Raw genomic sequence first — 18508 nt, forward strand, 5'->3', positions numbered from 1 at the left:
GCCCGCGTCTGCACTCTGCAGGTGCATGGTCAGCCGTTCCCTGCAGCCCAGCTGGGGCGCCCGCCCAGCCCCGCCTGCTCAGAGAGCTTTCCCGGTCACATCGGAAGGGCCCTCGTGCCACGGCGGGGCCTCACTGACGGGTCCTGTCTGTGGGCTATGCCTGTCCCCTCGGCAGTGGCCTCGCCCCACGCTGCGCCCGCACGGCGCCACTTTGAAAAGGCGATTGAGACACTCCCTCGTGTAACCAGACTTGGCCGGCCTCCGCCTGTAAAAGGAGCAGCTGTTTGTCCCTGCCCGGCCAGAGCCCGTCTTCCTCCCCCGCTGTCCTCATTGGCTGGCGTGGCTGGCTCCGAGTCAGGGCGAGTCAGGGCTGCTCGGAGGGCAGGGCGGCGGGGAGCAGCGCCGGTGCCGGGGCTCCCACTTTCCCAGCCTGCTTCCGCGCTGCCCATCATGCTGGGAGACCACAGCAGTGTCCCCACAGACCGGGCTCTGCTCAGCCAGCCCCCGAAGACCGGGCTCAGCTGCAAGATGGTGCTTCAAGCAGTCGGCAAAGTGCTCAGGTGAACGTGGCAGGGGCGGCGGGGCTGTGTGACTGTCCCTAGTCCCTGCCCCAGGGCTCGATCTCGGGAGGAGTGGCCGTAGTTGTCCTCTGGGTCAAGTTGCCGTGGTGTGCAGACCCCTCCGGTGGGACTGGGGGGCTGATGGGCCCCGGGCGGGCACGGCCCCACCTGTGGATGCCTGGGAACCAGCTGGACACGGTCAGAACTTTGTTTGGCGTGAGGTTCTCCCTAGAGTCCTGCGCTTCCTGCTGTTTGGAGGGGGGTGCCTGAAAGGGAAGTGTTTGGCCCAGAGGGTCTGGGTAAGAACAGGGGGCGCCCATGACCGGTGTCCGTCTTTCTGATGAACCACGTCTCAGACCGCAGCAGACCTGCCTCGTGCCCTCCCGAGCCTGCTGGACAGAGCCTTCGCTGCCCCCGGCGTCTGGCCTCTGGTCCCTGGGCAGGATGGCCAGAGTCTGTCCACCAGCGGCCTTACCTAGAGAACTGCCCTGGGCCTTGTCTGCTGTAGGGGCGTTACCAGAAAAGCAGGTTCTGACCTCTTTTCTCACCTCTTTTTCTGACCTGCTGCAGAAGAGCCTCCGGTGTCCCACACGAGGGGTTTGGAGAAACTCCAGCGCCTCTTCTGTCTCAGGGTGGAAGCGTCTGTTTCAGGCATTCGGGAGAGCACTGGGGGGCCCGGCTCAGCCCAGCGGGGAGGGGAGGGGGCCCAGGGTAGGCTCCTGGCGGGGTCAGGAGCGCTGTCCCTCCTCACCCAGGATGTGTCACAGTTTAGACTGAAATCGGGTTTCCTTCAACGTAATAATCTTGTATTTGCCTGTAATTTGGGGGGTCGTAACTTTTAAGTGAAAGTATCTTTTGCTTTTCTAATCCTGTCTTTAATTGCAACCAAGCTAAGCAGGCCTCTTGGTCAGGGTCTGGGGTGAGGGCCAAGTGTGGCTGGTGGTGGGACCAGCAGTGAGCTCTATGACCTGTGTCGCCGGCTTCCTATGGTTTGCACCCTCCTCTCCCACAGGGGCCGCCCTCTGCCACCCAGGGAGGACTCACGGGGAGTCTGCCCTGCGATGTAAAGGTGTGGGGCAAGCTGGCAGTGCCCCCTCCAGGTCGTTGGTTCAGATCAGGAACGGTGACGTCCCCACAGCGAGTGGGGGCCGGTGCGTGCCTGTGTGCACATGGCATGGTGGGAGGGGCCCGGACGCCGAAACAGGCTCCACGGAGGACAGGAAGGCAGGGCCAGCCCTCTGAGCTGTCTGCGAGAAGGAGGCCAAGGCCGTCCCCCTGGGGGATCCGAGAAGACTCTCCAGTGAAGGTGGCGGTCCAGCCAGGTGTTAGAAGAAGAGCAGCTTATTAGCTCACGGGTAGGGGAGGATGCGGGCTCTGAGCAGCGTGGCCGCCTTGTGGCTGCGGTTCTGGACGGAGCAGTGCCCCGAGCACCTGATGTGCGTGGACGGTGGGTCTCGAGTGTCTGCAGCCCTCGCTTGTCTGCCCTGGTGGCTTCCCTCTCAACGGGCCTCTTATTTTGTAGGGGACGCACGGCTGTGAAAACGGGCCTCTTATTTTGTAGGGGACACAAGGCTGTGAAAGTGTTCTTTGTTCAGGTGTTGACTGCCAGGCTGTTAAACCGAGAGATGACCTGCGTGTCTCTCTCCACAGCATCTGCCTCGTGCAGCCCGTGGGGATTTGACAGGCGTTCTGGGGGGGTCTTCCCAGCCCTCAGCCTCTGAGTTTCTGCTCTGGGAAGGGGCTGGTCACCAGGGCCAGTTAGGACCTGTGAGAACATGGTCCAGGCAGCAGGGTGGGGTGGGGGGGTGTCTCTAAGTGTCAGAGTGCGGTTTTCCCAGTCCCACTGCATAGAACTTGGGGGCTTGGGAGGGTGGGCATCCCTGTTTGTGGGCTCCTCCTTTCTAAGACCACCTGTGGCACCGCCCAGTGTTCCATGGGACCTTCCCGGCATCTGTGTTTTACTGAGTCCACATTCACACATCTGCAGGAGCCTCATAACCCCACTCCCCACCCCAGACCTTCGACCCCCTCTGTCCCGCAAGGCTGACTCCAGGCCGCCCCACCTCCAGGCTTGCCCACCCTCCTTCAGGCCTCCAGGCTCCCTTGACTTCCTGCAGGTGCCCCTGCCGAATCTGCCCTGCATCCCCTCCTGGTGAGAACCTTGGCCGCTCTGGCATCTGTGCCAGCACTGGGGAGCACTGGCTGGGGGGGCTGGGGGGAGGACAGCGGTGTGGGCGGGCCTGAGGAGAGAGGGGAGCCTCTCCCACCTGCCGGTCTCGTCTGCTGATCCAGTGTCGCCTCACTGGCTGCAGCCAAGCCGGCTCTGTGCCTGGAGCCCACCGGCCCCTTGCCCGGCACTAATGATGCCTGCAGGATTCATTGTTTGTAAAACCCGGAAGCTGCTTGCTACTCCCTGGAGGGCAGGCCTGTGCCAACCAAGGCGTCCTTGTGGTGGCCCCCAGGGGTGGCCGTGCCTGGGGTCTGGAGTCTGGGCCAGCCGAGTTGCCTTTGGATGGAGACAGTGAACTGAGCTCGAGGCGTGGGCCTTCGGCGTTCGGTGGGTTCCCTCGGCCGCCACCCACCCCAGCACTCGGGGCTGTGTGCAGGCGGGGCCCGCGGTACATCCACGTTCCTTGGGCTGGACCCCTCCCACACGCTTCAGCCGTCTCACCCGGTGGGCTGGGCTGCATGGCCGCCGTCTGTGTCTGTGTCCAAGCCACACTGAGCCAAGGGGCCATCCCAGGGGACTGGGCGGAGTGACCTTGGGCGGGGTCGTGTAGACAGGAATCTGCCAGGCCAGGCACATTGGCGGAGGGACCCAGCTGGGTCCATGCCTCGGGTGTGGGGCCCCTGCACCCCTCCCCCCCCTCGCAGTAAAGGCCTCAGGAGCAGGGGAGGCTGAGGGGTGAGGCTGTGTGGGCGTCCACTGGGGAGACCGTCAGAAGGTGTTTCCTGCGGAGCCGCGGCCCCTCCCAGGTGTTTGGCGTCGGCCGGGTGGGACTCGGCCTCGGAGCCCACAGTAAGACGGCGGGGGGGGGGGGGGCGTTCTCCGCGTGTGCCCACAGCCGTATTCTTTCTCCCAGGAGGGCACGGTGGACCTTGGGTGGGCTGAGGCCTGGCGTCCACCCTCCTGCCCGCGGCCCAGGCGTTCCACAGTTGTCCCTCCACACCGGGGCCATGCCCAGCCTTCCCTTTCATGGATTTGTGGGAGCCCCAGCTGGTAAGGGGGTGCCTGGGCCTAGGCTGGACAGGGCCCGTTTAGGAGCCTGGTGCCTCTGGGCGGAGAGTCCTGTACTCTCTGCCGACACGGCCTCGGGGACCGAGGATGGGTGCCGCTGCTATGTCACACAGCAGCCTGTCCCACTTCCAAGGTCACCACGTGTCGTCTGAAACTCTGTGCTGTAAGGGGCCGAGCGTCTTGGCCAGGAGCCTTCACCTCTCTAGAAAGGACAGGACTTGGGGTGGTGGCACTCAGGTGTGGCAGACCCTTCCACGTCCCCAGACTCGCCCCAGGCCGGCTTGTCACTCAGTCCTGCCACCACCTGGCCAATGGCCGTCGTCTCCTGGGGGAGGGTGTGAAGGAAGACTCGAGGACAGGGCAGAGAGGTCCAGGCCGGCCGACCTGGCAGGAGAGCTGTTCCCAGCCGTGCTGGGTCTGGGGGCCCCAGGCGAGCGCTGGGTGATGAGGCAGGGCCTGGGGGCCCCGGGGCGCTCCTGCCTGTTGGTTGTAGGAGGGCAGGTGCGGACGGAGGAGTGAGGCGGGGTGAGGAGGTGGAGGCCTCTGACCACACAGATCGTGGCCCAGAGCCCCCTACGCCTGTCGCACAGAGCAGAAACCCAGGTCCTCCTGGGGCTGCCTCCCCCGCCCCTCTGAGAACCAAACATGGAGGGTGCCCTCAGCCGGAGGGGCTCTCGGTCTCCCTGGAAGGGACGTGTGGGCACGAGGACACCACACCCTCAGCACAATGGCACCCCCGAGCAGGCCTGTGCCCGAGGCCCCATGACGCCCCTCCGTGACGGCCGCTTCCTGCTGCCGCTCTGCCCGTGGTCGCTCGTGTAAAGGCCACCTGGCCGCTGTTGCTGCCGTGTGTTCCCTGAGCGCGGGGCGAGGAGGCGGGTCTGGCAGTGGCTTCACAGCCCAGGCCCCCGCTCATCCCACCTTCACGTGTGGTGGCCGCAACCTCCACACCCAGACACTGAGGCTCCGAGTAGGTGGCTGGCCCAGGCCAGGTGTGCACTGTGGCGGGGGACGGGCAGGTACACGCTTGGAGCACAGGCTAGGGGGTCGGTTAAGCCTGGCCGGGCTTATAGCTGGGAATCTGCCCAGTGGATGGACACTCAGGGGTGACCAGAGCAGAAGTTGGCTTGAGGTTGGAGGTGCATCCTGTGTGCTTGGGGCTGTGGACATGGGGACCTTCCAAGCGAGTGCAGGCTTCCTGACAGGTGGCGCGTGGCTCAACAGCACAGACCCAGGGTCAGGAAAGCACCCCACCCACCCATCTCCGGGGAGCCCAGGGCGCCCTCAGCCCTTCTGGGGCCCTGTCCCCCTCTGTGTACACTGGGAGCGGCTGCAGGGCCCCCACAGCCCGTGCCCACACTTGTCCCCAGTGAACAGCCCCACCTGCCCGCCGTGGGGACCCCCAGAGTGCCCCCTGCTTGTGGTTGTGTTTGTGCGGTGTTCACACCCGCGCTCCAGCTCCAACCCACCCGGGCCCGTCCCCAGGACACTGTGGCCCCTGCCCAGCACTGGCCACTGCCGGCGCTGCACCCAGAGGCCAAGCATACATTGCCTTTTAAGGCAAAGATCTGCTGTGAGAAGCTGAAGGGAAAACATTTCCCTGGCATTCAGGGAGCATTTTTCCTTCCTGTTTCTCTTAAATAAACCACTAGCAACTTTTCAAAACAGAAGGGAAAAAACGGCAAGGTCAGGAGCTGCAGACCTTTCATCCCGTGTGACACCCCCCGCGCCGCCAAATGTGGGCCTCAGCAGGGCTGGCGGGGGTGGGAGGGACACAGAGCCCTTGGGACAGAGGACGACAGTGTCTAGTTTGCGCCCTGTGCGGGGCCGCAGTGTTTTCACCCAGACGCCGGAGGCAGCGACGGGAGCGCCTCTCCTTCTGCGGGCACTGGAGACCACGGGGGTATGAGCTGGTAGGACCCAGCCGCAAGCCCCAGCCCCCGGGCCCAGGTCCTCGGCCCACCCACCCTCCCCTGCAAGGTAGCGTCCCTCCGGCCTGTGGCTGCCCTTTGGGGTGGGAGGCCGCACTGGGCTTTGTGCCGGCCCTCAGTCTCCCTCGATCATCCCTCCTTGAGAGTCTACAGCCGGAAGTGGCCTCTTCTGGTCAGTGAGACTCAGGACAGTTTGACTGGTTTGCAGTTTGTTTTCTGGAAATTGTGGTGTCTGCCACTAAAGATTTCCGTCATTCAAGTAAAAGAAGCAAGAGACTAATCCGTGCTCTTAGGGGTTTTTTCCTTCAGTTTTTCAACCCACGCCGGCCCAAGAACCCAGTCTTAACCCTGAAACGTCGTGGGCCTACAGGTGCAGGAGAGAGCAGCCTTGCTCCACACTGGCTGACGTGGGGCGGCGGCGCCTGGAAGGCAGCCCCTCGGCACACCACTCACTTCGCCCAGCTCGGGCTCCGGCCTGTGGCAGACACAGTGACTCGGGCTGGCGTCCCGGCCGCGGGCTCTGGGCCACTCTGGTGGGCAGTTTTCCTCCTTAGGGGATGTGCTATCTCCTTGGCCTGCCTGGGCCGCGCACACCGTGGCCCCGGCTCCTGCCTTGGGGGCAACTGGCGGGAGGCTGGTTCTGGGGCCGCCGCCTTCTCCGCCGAGGTGGGGCTGAGGGAGAGCTTTGGTTCACGGGTTAGGTCCTGACACTCGCTGTAGGAGAACAAAGACGTTGCAAAAATACGTATTCGTGCACGTAAAAATAGCCATAACAGGCCCATTCTGTGCTCTGTGACAGCATGTTTTTAGTGGAAAAGAACTGTTTTCCTGACCAAGAAAGATTTGGTGAAAAGTGGCCATTTCATCAAATCTCTGTAACATCTGCTCACGCCTACTCCTGTCTCTGCCTGGAACCTGCACCGTGCACTACTTGGGAGAGAGCGCAGGCCAGCGGGCAGGTGTCAGGCAGGTGAGCCATGAGCTCGTGATGACAGGAGGCCTCAGCGGGGTGGCCTGGGGCGTCGGCATACAGCGGGTGCTCGGTAAGGCCGGGCTGCTGGATCATCTGAGCAGCAGGACGCGTGGTGGGGCTGCACAGAGGCTCAGGGCCTGGCCGAGTGGTGCGCATCCCTGTGTCCCTGCAGCGGGACCCCAGGCCCAGGTGGGGGCCAAGAGGGGCTGCAGGGCCGCGGTGTCACGTGTGGCGGGTGAGCCGGCTGGTGTGGCCACCACCCCACACCCTTTGATGGGCCCGGAGCTCCCTGCCCGCCCTGGGTTCCAGGTTTGGGCCCCTGACGGTGGCAAGGGAGGGCACGGGCGCAGGGCAGCTTCCTCCCACGCCTGGGCCCACAGGAGCAGAAGCCCCCGAGGCGTCCCCCGGCATTGCTCGTCTCCCGGGCCGGCCCGCAGCCTCCACGCCTACATCTGCCGTGACCCCGCACTCCCTTGTCTCTGCAGGAAGTCCAAAGCCAAGCCCAACGGGAAGAAGCCCGTTGCCGAGGAGAAGAAGGTGTACCTGGAGCCGGAGTACACCAAGTCCAGGATCACCGACTTCGGGTTCAAGGAGCTGGTGGTGCTGCCCCGGGAGATCGACCTCAATGAGTGGCTGGCCAGCAACAGTACGTGGGGGCGGGCTGGCAGGGCCAGGAGGGCAGCCCCCCGTTTCCCACAGGACCCCCCGGAGCTGGTGCTCAGCACCCCCCCCAACCACCTGCGTCAGCTGGAAGCCGAGGCCCGGGGTGACCAGCCCTGCTGGGCACTCAGGGTCCCCTCAGATGCGGGGACTCAGTGCGGGTCCTGGTCGCACCGGGGGACAGGACACCAGGGCCAGGGGGGCACCGTGGGACAGGAGCATGGCTGCAAGGCCGGCAGTGCTGTGGTGGCGGGAAGGCCATGGCCTACGGGAAGGGTGGCGGACTCACCCCCGCCTGCCGGACAGGCTCAGGGTTCGTGCGATGCCCCGTGCAGGGCAAGGCGCCAGCTCTCCTCCCGAGAGCGGTAGGCTTTGTGGCCGTGAGCTGGTGCTGCCGCCTGCCTTAGCGGTGTCCCCGATCAGCTGGTGAGCATAGAGCAGGGTGTGGTCAAGGGGCTGGGCTGGAGGTTTGCTGCCCCAGGCTTCGGGCACCCTGCCCAGCTCAGCGCCGTCTGGCCCGTGCCGCCCCTCCCGAGGACGATGCTGTGCTGGGGCCTCGGTCTCTGCTCTGAGATAAGCGCCAGCCCCCACAGCAGGGGCCTGAGGAGAGGGGCTCTGGTCCCCCCGGGCCTGCAGGACGCTGCAGACGCAGAGTGGCGCCCCGGTGTGGTTTTCACGCCCGGCCTTTCTCTTCCCTTCCAGCCACGACGTTCTTCCACCATGTCAACCTCCAGTACAGCACCATCTCGGAGTTCTGCACCGGGGAGGCGTGCCAGACAATGGCCGTGTGCAACACGTGAGTCACTGCCTGGTGCGGCCCTGCCCCGGGGGCTCGGGCAGGCTGTGGCCGTGTCCCCGGCCGCTGCACTCTGCCTTCTCAGACCCCACGCTCGCGGCCTCCGCTCGAGGTCTCCCAGTGGCTCAGTGCCTGCCTCAGCAGGGTCCTCACCAGGCTGCCCCTCCTGTCCTCACGGGCCCAGGGCCTGGCAGGGCGACGGGAAGCAGAGCCCTGCAGAGGTTGGGACCCCGGTGGTGTGGGTCCCTCCGGGGCACAGGTGCTGGGAGCCAGCCAGGGGCTGACAGGATGCGTTCCTGGGGGCAAGGACCTTTCCCCAGGACGTGCCCGCTGGGCTTCCTGAGACAGCAGGGTGTGTTTCTCTGCTGTGGCTCCTGGCCCTACCGGCTGATGGCTTTAACCCAGAGCTCCTGCTCTGTGTGGAGGCCGGCCCTACCGCACCCCACCCGCTGCTGGTCCATGGGGCTGGGACGCCTTGGCACCTTCCCGTGAGGTGACGTCCTGCAGGCCTGGTGCAGGCTGTTCTCTTCTGGAAGCACGTGCCATTCGTTTCCTCAGGAAGCAGGCATCCCTGAGGGGCTCCAGGGTACCCCACTGCCTCTGTGGCAGCTCTTGGAGGCCACATGGATAGGAGAGCCACCACATGGCCCTGAGCTTGCCACCGGCCCAAGTAGCAGAAGCCACAGAAGAGGCCACAGGCAAGAGGCCAGGTCTGCAGGGGCTCATCCCGGGCGGGGTGTGGCTCGGGGGCACGGAAGCTCCTTTCTGACGTCTCCTCTGCAGGCCAGGGGCTGATAGGAGCACACGTGAGCAGCGGGCCTCCACTAGTGGGCATGTCAGTGCTGCCGTCCGGAGTTCACCCTGCCTGTAGGCTGCGGGCAGACCCAGCTCAGGCCCAGACATGTGGGCCCTCCTCTTGCTGAGAGCCCACCCAAAGCCTCAGCACAGGCAGAGGGTAGAGTTCCCCTGCCCTTCAGAGGGCACAAGTGCAGAAGACAGCTGCTCTTCACTCCTTACTCACCCGGTGAGACCCATTGATGGTATGCTCAGGTGTCACGTGTGTCCCCAGATAGCCACAGCCAGGCATGGCCCAGGGAGGATGGGGCAGTGTTGGGTGGGCAGTGCTGGGAGCAGGCTTGAGGTGAGCTTGGGGCAGGAGAAGAGCACGGGACAGAGTGGCCTCTGTAGAGCAGACATGGCCACAGCAGCTGGAAGCGGGCAAGAGCAGTGCTGCAGAGCCATGTGTGTGGCATCCTTGGAGGACGTTTGCCAGCTGTGTGCCTGTCCAGGCGGCATCACAGCTGGCCTACGGGCTGGCGAGTGGGGAAGCCGGGGCCCCTCCGTGGCACCACACGCCCTTCCAGTGTCGATGTGTTTGAGAAGAGGCTCCTTGAAGGAGCGTAGGATTTGGTGTCAGGCAGGCGTGTGTCTAGATGCTGGCTCTGCCGTGTGAAACCTGGAAATCTGGGGGTTTTGAGAATTCTGCTGTTCATTCTTTTCATCTGTAACCTACTCTGTAGGGTTTTTGTGGATTTATGTGAATTGATATGCATACAAATGCTTTCCTGGGAATCATTTGAGATCAAGGAGTGGAAACACATGAACTAGTTTAATAGGAAAAGGGAGTCTGTCAGGGTCCACAGAGCCACTTGCTCTCCCGGGACCATCCAGTCCACCCGCCTGGCGTGGGGCCGAGGCCCTCTCCACCCTGCTGGTGCCTGAAGGACAGAAACCAAAGGGTAATGTTGGAGTCCCAAAAGAAAAGGAGAAGGGCCGTGCCGAAAACATATTTGAAGAGATATGGCTGAAAACTTACCACGTTTGGTCGAGACACAAGCCTGCAGATTCAGGAAGCTTAATGAACTCCAAGCAGGATAAACCCAGTGAATCCACCGCAAACACATAACCAAACTGCTGAAGGGAACACACCTTAAGAGCATCAGGGCCAGCAGCACTGCACCTGTGGGGAGGTGGTGCCGGTGGCTGTGGCTCTCCTTCCCCCCGCTGGGGGCCAGGAGGGGGCTCCATGACATCGTTCAGGTGCTGAAAGGAAAGAGCGGCCCCCCGGGAGTTCCACGTAGTGCTCCTCAAGAGTGAAGGTAGAGTAGAGACCCTCCTCAGAGGAAGGGCGGCCAAGAGGGTCAACTCGCAGCCGGCAGAGCTGCGCAGGGAGCTCTTCACACAGGGAGGAAGTGGTGCTAGAAGGGAAGGCGGGACAGCAGGCTTCGCGGAGAGCAAGAGACGGGAGATGTGATGGGCCGCTCCGCTCTCCTTCAGCTCTTTAAAGCGTGTCTGGTGGGTGAGCAAAACCCATCACCCTGTCTGATGGGTCTTCAGCATGTGTGGATGGGACACTGAGGCAGTAGTAGTGTCCTGGGGCAGGCAGAGAGCCCTGTGTGCTTGGCTCTGTGATTCCACTTGTGGAGGTGATTCTTGGCTCCAGGTACAGCATGGAAAGGTCATATGCGTTTTATAATCCTTTGAGCAATCTCTTAAAAAAGTTACATAAGTGACATAGTCAAAATCATAATAGATAAATTAAAAGGAAATACTAAAAATAACGCAAAAGAAGGCAGGAAATATAAGGAGTGAAAACAAAAGGAACAAATAGTAAATGACGGTAAACTTAAATTCAGACAGATCAGTAATTACAGTGAATGTCAGTGGTGTGAACGTGCCAGTGACAAGACAGATCATAAGAATGGATTTCAGTGTACACAAGAAATACACTTTTTTTTTTTTTGCCGTGCCACGTGGCATGTGGGATCTTAGTTCCCCGACCAGGGGTTCGAACCTGCGCCCTCTGCAGTGGAAGCGTGGAGCCTTAACCACTGGACCACCAGGGAAGGCCCAAGAAATTCACTTTAAATGCAATGACATTGGTAGGTTAAAAGTGAAAGAATGCGAAAATACATACCAACAAAGATACACCAAATCAGAAGAAAACTAAAGTGGCTATGTTAATACCAAAGTAAACTTCAGAGCAAAAAATAACTAGGGATAAAGAAGAAGGTTGCGTTATTTACAAAAGAGTCAATTCATCAAGAAGTACTGACCTTGAATGTGTATGTACCAAACAACAGAGCTTTTACACAAAGCAAATGGACAGAACCAAAGGGAGAAACACACAAAATCACATTATGGTTGGAGATTTCAACACTCCTCTCTTGGTAGTAGACGGAACTAGTAGGCAGAAAGTCAGCAAGAATCTGGAACTAATAACACCATCAGCCAACTGGACTGAATTGACATTTACACAACACTCCACCCTCGGCAGTAAAACGCACATCCCTTTCAAGTACACTGGGATTATTCATCAAAATAGTGTAGATCATATCCTGGCTCACAAAACAGACCTTAGCAAACTTTAAAGAATCAGAGTGATACAGAGCAAGTTTTCTGACCATAATTACATTAGAAATCAATAAGAGGACAAATCTCCAAAAATTTAGAAATTAACATACTTTTATTTAGTCCATGGGTCAGAGGGGAAGTCTCAAGGGAAATTAGGAAATGTTTTAAACTGAACGCAAATGAGAACGCAACATATCTGAACTCGTGGAGTGCAGCTAAAGCAAGGGTTAGAGGAAAGTTTATAGGATTAAACCGCTTGTTTTAGAAGAAGATCTCAGTTCAATCTAAGCTTCCATATTAAGAACCTAGAAAAAAGAAGAGAAAAAAAAAAAACCCTAAATTGAGCAGAAGGAAAGAAATGGTAAAATAAGAACAGAAATCACTGACGTTGATTTCTGCAAACAGTGGGAAAAGTTCATGAAACCGTAAGCTGACTCCTGAAAGGATTGGTGAGATTGAGGACCTTTAGTAACACCAACAAAGGTAAAGAGAGAAAAGGTCCAGATGATCCATATAAGGAATGGAAAGGGGAAATGATGATAAACCCAGGAGATAATAAAGAAACATCACAAAACTCTCTGCATACATTAAATTTGACAGTTTAGATTAAATGGACCAATTCCTTGGAAAGCACAAAATATCACAATTTACCCAAGATGGGTAATGCAGTAAGGCAAGAAAAAGAAATAACAGTCTTTAAAATTGGAGAAGAAGAAAATAAAACTGTATTCGCATACAACACGATTGTCTATGTAGGAAAAAAAAAAACCCAAGGATTCTAGCAAAAAGTCAATACACTTAGCAAGGTCACACAAAAATCAATCATAGTTTGTATACTGGCAGGGTACAATTGGAACACGAAATTGATAAGATTATATCATTTACAGTAGCTCCAAACACGATGAAATACTTAGGTACAGACTTAAGGAAACACGCACAGGATCTTTATGCTGGAAACTACAAAATGCTGATGAATGGAATCAAAGACTGGCGTAAATGGAGAGACGTACTGTGTTCATGGATGGGAAGACTCAACACACCAGAAGTGTAAATTCATTTATTGCAGTCTCAGTTAAGATCCTAGCAGTGTTTTCATTGATATAAACAAGCTGATTCTAAAATTTATATGGAATAGCAAAGTCACTGGAATAGCTACAATGATTTTTGAGAAAAGAACAGTCAAGTTGGAAGAGTCCCACCGCCTATTTTGAAGATTTACTATAAAACTGTGGTAATCAGGACAGCATGGTGGTGGTGAAGGAAGAGACACAGAGCTCAGTGCAACAGAATAGAGCCCAGAAATGGACCCCCACAAACATGGGCCCTTGATGTTTGACAGATACAAAAGGAATTCAGTGGAGAAAGGACAGACTTTTCAACCAGAGCTGTTGGAAAAACGAGTCATCTGCATGTCCTCTTCTGCCAGAATTAACTTGAAGTGAATTCTAGATATAAAACATGTAACTCGGGGCTTCCCTAGTGGCGCAGTGGTTGAGAATCTGTCTGCCAATGCAGGCGACACGGGTTCGGGCCCTGGTCTGGGAAGATCCCACATGCCACGGAGCGGCTGGCCCCGTGAGCCACAACTACTGAGCCTGCGCGTCTGGAGCTTGTGCTCCGCAGCGAGAGGCCACGACAGTGAGAGGCCCGCGCACCGCGATGAAGAGTGGCCCCTGCTCACTGCAACTAGAGAAAGCCCAAGCACAGAGACGAAGACCCAACACAGCCAAAAATAAATTAAAAAAAAAAAAAAAAAAAATCCGATGTGCCTGAAGACAGGAACAAGTGGGATGTCTTACCGGTTGTCATGTACACTGGTACAATAAATTATTAAAAAAAAAAAAAAAAAATGTAACTTTTAGAAGAAAACACAGGAGGAAACCTTCGTGATAGTGTTAGGCGAAGAGTTCTTGGTCATTGACACGAGCCACAGTCCATAGGCGAGAAAGAATCCGTAAACTGGGCTTCATCAAAATTTAGAACTTTTGCTCTGAGAAAGACACTGTTAGGAGAAAGGGAAGACAGACTGCAGAATAGTCCCATATCCGAGAAAGGACTAGTGCACGGAATGGATAAAGAGCCCTCACAGCTCATCAGTAAGAAAATCTGGTCACAAGTGGACAAAGGACTTGGACAGGTCATGGAAGAGGACCCAAGCAGGGCAGGTGAGCACCTGCGAGTCTCCGCCTCGCGAGCAGGTGGAGAAATAGGAATTCAGACCACGCTGCAGGAGCGCCTGATAAAACGCGCCGGGTGCCGGCGAGGATGGGGGCGTCCCGGCAGGACAGCCGCTCCGAGAACGTGTCGACGGTTTCTCAGGCAACAAGGCGTTCACCTACCGTGGGCCCAGCTGTCCCACTCCTGGGCGTCCACCCTGGAGAAACGAGAACTAGTGCTCATACAAACACCTGCCTGGGAGGGTTTTAACAGCCTGACGCGTAATTGCCCCAAACGGGAGGCCACACACGTGTCCTTCGGCAGGTGAATGTCTGGACAGACTGGCGCGTCCACAAGGTGTCCATCTCGGTGGCATGGATCGCAGAGCCCGGCCCAGGACATCGTGTGGTGGTCCTGAGGACACGTCACTAGTGTGCTGGGCACTGACCAGCAGGCCGGGGGCCAGGGTGGGAGCTGTGCCCCGTTGTGGGTCCTCTATTTGGGTTAAAGTGCATAAGACTGCATGCCCAAACCAGTCAGCTTTACTGTGTGACAGTTCAAAAATAAAATGAGAACGAAGAAGAGGAACGTTGAAAGCAGAGTGTTCCAGCTGTCACGCAGGCGGGGCGACCACAGTGCCCCGAAGGGGCTGGTCTCTCCGGGCCTGACATCATGAAAACGTTTCCCGTTTTCTAGCTCCGGTGGTTTTTTCTGAGTGTGGCACCCGGGGCCAGTCGCATCCAGCACCAAGCAGGGTGGGGAATCGCTGGGGCCGGTGTCTGACCTCTGGCTGGGGCCCCTCCCAAGCTGGTCCGGGGACCCCAGGGGCTGTTGTGAGGAGAGGGACGATTCATTTGTCCTTCCGCTGAGCATGTCCTCAGATGGTGCCGATGTCCGGGCAGGGGAAGGACGGTCAGCAGGGCCACCCTGTGGTGGGGAGGGCTCTGCATCCCTGCTGGGGGCCGGCAGGGAGCTTGGCAAGCTTCTTGGGGCTTTGTCTGACCAGCTCGGGGGCCTGGTGGGGCAGCCTGGTCTCCCTGCGGGGCCGGCAGTGCCTAGGGGCAGCCTGGGAGCAGGCGTGGCAGGGAGGGCTCTGCTGAGGTGGCACTGCAAGTGTAGTCTGCCTGCTAGTGGGTGGGGTGGGGCTGGGTGGGAGGAGCAGGGGTGGCAGTGGGCGGGGCCTGATACCCAGTGGCAGTCAGGGCTGTGTCCCCTTGTCCACTGAAGGTTGGCCTTTTTCCTGGTGGCCTGTCCATTTGTGTGTGGGCTGTTTTCCCTGTCTTGCAGCCTGACCCCCACCCAGCCCTGCCAGGGGCACAAATAAGCTAACCGGTCCTGGGGGCGGGGAAGAGCCTTGGTTCCTGCTAGAGGCAGTGCGGGGCAGGGGTGCGGCAGGCAGCAGGGCTGCCTTGAGGTCACGTGGGCAGGCCGTGCCTTTCTGTTTTGGCTGGAGTCAGGCTGGCCACGGGAGATGGGGACCTGCTGTCCTGACGACAGGCCTGGCAAGGTGGTGGAGGTGGGTGAGCCCACGTGGCTGTCACCCTGGGGAAATCAGGAAATCAGGGCAGGGTGCTCAGAGCCAGCCTGGGGTGCTGGCCTGGGATAAGGTGGGATGGTGAGGTGTTGGGGGAACCTGGTCTAAGCCAGTTCTGAAGCCAAGTAACGTCATCTAAATAGGGGCGGGGATGCCGGGCGGAGGTCTCCATGAAGACCTGCTGGCTGGGGCAGGGGTGTGGCAGGGTTGGCGGCTAGGCCACGGAAGGGGGTGCTCTGGTCACTCGCTCGCTCACTGACAGATGCAGCCTGTGTCCCCCCAGCCCCCCTGTGGGCTCTGGTGCAGCTCTTGGCGAGCCAGCCTTAAGGTACAGGGCCTGCTGTTGGGAAGACTGGAGCCCTTGGTGGGAGGGATGCTGGTGGCTGCAGGGGGAGCCCACCAGGGGTTTGTGTTTGTTCTGCTGGAGGATAGGTCATGTTTACATGAGCTAGGAGACGCGCTTGGTTTCACGGCTGGGCTTACGCAGTGAGAAGAAAACCCAGGTGTCCACACCCCGAACACCCTGGCCCAGTCCAGCCTGAGGACTGTCTGCCCTACACCCACCCCCGTGTACGGGGCAGGTTGAGGTCTTCGGGGGGCATCCAGGGGCCAGACTCCCATGTACAGAGGCCTCCTCACCACCCGGCCCAGGGCAAAGGTTTGGCCTCTACTGGTGGCAGCAGGGACGCTACTGAGGCTCGAGGCCCAGCTGACAAGTCACAGCAGGGCCTCCGGGGAGGGAGAGGCACAGAGCGGGCACCTCTAACATGATGTGTAAAACAACACGCGTTCCTGTGAGAGAATGAAGCCTGAGGCCACGTGTAGAGCAGAAGGTGCGCGTTGGTTTCCTGATGCTGTGCACAGCCAGCTCTCCTGGCCGCGGGCGTCACCGCCCCCCTCTGTCCCCACAGACAGTACTACTGGTATGATGAGCGGGGCAAGAAGGTGAAGTGCACGGCCCCCCAGTACGTCGACTTTGTCATGAGCTCCGTGCAGAAGCTGGTGACCGACGAGGACGTGTTCCCCACAAAATACGGTGCGTGGCCCCTCCCACCCCAGGCTCTGGGACCTGCGACCTCCACTACCCCGCCTCCCCTCGGGGCCCTCGGGGTCCCCTTGCCGGGGAGGGGGGGCGCTTGCAGCTGTCGAGCGGCACCCACAGCTGTGTACAGCCCTGCGCAGGCCCGGCGGGGTCCCAGACCCATCCTGAGCTGCCGAGGGCAGCACCTGGCCGACAGGAGGTGCCCGTCTCCCGGGTCCCCCCTCCTCTGCGGCCCAGGCCACAGAGAGCGCCCTGGGCGCCTGTCCCGGCTTTAGGCCACGCGCGGCGGGGTCGCGGGCCCCTCGTCACAGAGGCACCCAGTACAGCTCGGCGAGCAGCCACCCTCGCGGCCCCGCCCCGGGTGCTGGGTCCCTCAGGTGTTGCGGTGGGCGGCTCCGTGAGGGCTGCGGGGTCGGGGGGCGGCGCCCTGGGGCCAGGGCGGGCTGACGGCCCCCTCCCCGCAGGCCGCGAGTTCCCCAGCTCCTTCGAGTCCCTGGTGAAGAAGATCTGCAAGTACCTGTTCCACGTGCTGGCGCACATCTACTCGTCGCACTTCAAGGAGACCCTGGCGCTCGAGCTGCACGGACACTTGAACACGCTCTACGTGCATTTCATCCTCTTCGCCCGCGAGTTCAACCTGCTCGACCCCAAAGAGACGGCGGTCATGGACGACCTGACGGAGGTGCTGTGCGGCGGCGGCGGCGGCGGGGGCCGCGGGGGCGGGGACGGGGCGGGCGGGGCGGCGGGCGCACAGAACCACGTGAAGGAGAGGTGAGCCCGGCCGCCCGCGTGCGGAGAGGCGGCGCGCGGAGTGTGGGCGCGGGCGCTCTGCGCCGCCGGCACCGAGGACTTTGGGACTCCGCTCGTCTGCTCAGCAGGCACTTCGGGACCGCCCCCGTCCAAGTCCCCTTCTGTGGGTCCGTCTCTCCCGGTCTTCTGCGCCTGCCCCGCCACCCGGCTCGGCCTCCGGGGAGACGCGCGACAGGCAGGGCTCCTTCCCCCGAGGTGGGGACCGCAGGCTTCGCTTCCACCGTGTTTCGTCTTGGATAGGGCTGGGGGTGGCCTTCTCCTCCTCTCTCCCGCTTGGTCTGGACCTCGGCTGTTGGTGGCTCAGGGCGGGTGGGGAGGGGGAGGCCGCAGAGCACCGAGCTGCGGCCCTGCCTCCCTGCGCTGCCCCCGCTGCCCAGGAGGGGCCCCCTGGGCTGGCTGGCTCGGATCCCGGTGCCCTGGCGGGCGGCCAGGGGCAGGGGGAGAGCCTGGCTTCCCTGTGCGGGTGTAATAAAAAGACTTCTCTCAGGTCAGCGCCTGCGTGTGTCCTCAGCGTCTCGGTGCCCTCTGGTCTGGCCACACACCCCGCCCCTCTGCGCCCCTGGGGCAGCGCCCTCCCCTGCAGCCTGGGCGGTGGAGCCCTCTCACTGACCAAGGCTGTGCTGGCCAGGGGCAGGTGCCACCCTTCCTGCAGGGCCGACCACAGGCTCCCCCGCTGAACGTGTCTGCGGGGGACGGGGGCCGTGCTTTGTGTCTTGAGTCTCCAGGGGCCCTTGACCACTCACTCCCTGTGCTGTGCCCTCTCCACGCAGGCGGCAGGGACCCTAGAGTGTGGGCTGGAGTCGGCTGGGGGTGCTTCCCAGCCAGCCCGCCCGTCCCAGGGGCTCTGCTGCAGGGACCACCTCTGGACAGGGCAGCACTGCCTGAGGGGTGGGCATAGGGAGAGCTCGAGAGAGGGGTGTGTGCCTGCAGCGCAGGCTGGGCAGGGTAGCCATGGCGCGAACAGCCCTGGAGCTTGTCCAGCCCCCTGTGGGCAGAGGTGAGGGGCTTCTGTAGGGCCCTGTCCCCCGACCCTGTACCTTGCATCTTATGCCTGTTCTACCATCGTATTTTGGAAGTAGGTAACTTTCCTAGGTCCACAGGTTCAACATGGAAAGGAATTTTGTGCTAGGATGGATCAAAGTCTCACTTTTACCTGATGCAGATGATTTCGATGAGATTTGGGGTTTGACTTGAAACCATAATGGGTTGAGACTTTTGGAGACCTCAGGAACGGGGGTGTTTTACACGTGAGGTAGATGTGGGACTTGCTAGAGGGCAGTCTGCGGTAAGCAGAAAAATGCGCACCTCCCCCCGCCAAAAGAAAGGGTCCACAGCCAAATGCCTGGAAACTGTCAACATGTTACCTTCCGTAGCAAAGGGGGCATGAAGCTGCAGGTGGAAGTAAGGTTGCTAATCATCTGAACTTGAGATGGAGAGATTATCTGGGCCCAGT

At 60.1% G+C, this 18508-nt stretch overlaps 1 protein-coding gene across 1 annotated transcript; it reads left to right on the top strand.

Moving 5' to 3' along the window:
• The first annotated feature begins 450 nt into the window (after positions 1–450).
• Positions 451–17020, top strand: MOB2 (MOB kinase activator 2). The gene is made up of 5 exons (XM_065883000.1): positions 451–560; positions 7188–7348; positions 8065–8158; positions 16115–16239; positions 16710–17020. The coding sequence occupies exons 1-5, from the start codon at positions 451–453 to the stop codon at positions 17018–17020; spliced, it is 801 nt and encodes a 266-aa protein (XP_065739072.1).
• Positions 17021–18508: the final 1488 nt, after the last annotated feature.

This window comes from Phocoena phocoena, chromosome 8, assembly GCF_963924675.1.
Source record: "Phocoena phocoena chromosome 8, mPhoPho1.1, whole genome shotgun sequence".
NCBI lineage: Eukaryota > Metazoa > Chordata > Mammalia > Artiodactyla > Phocoenidae > Phocoena > Phocoena phocoena.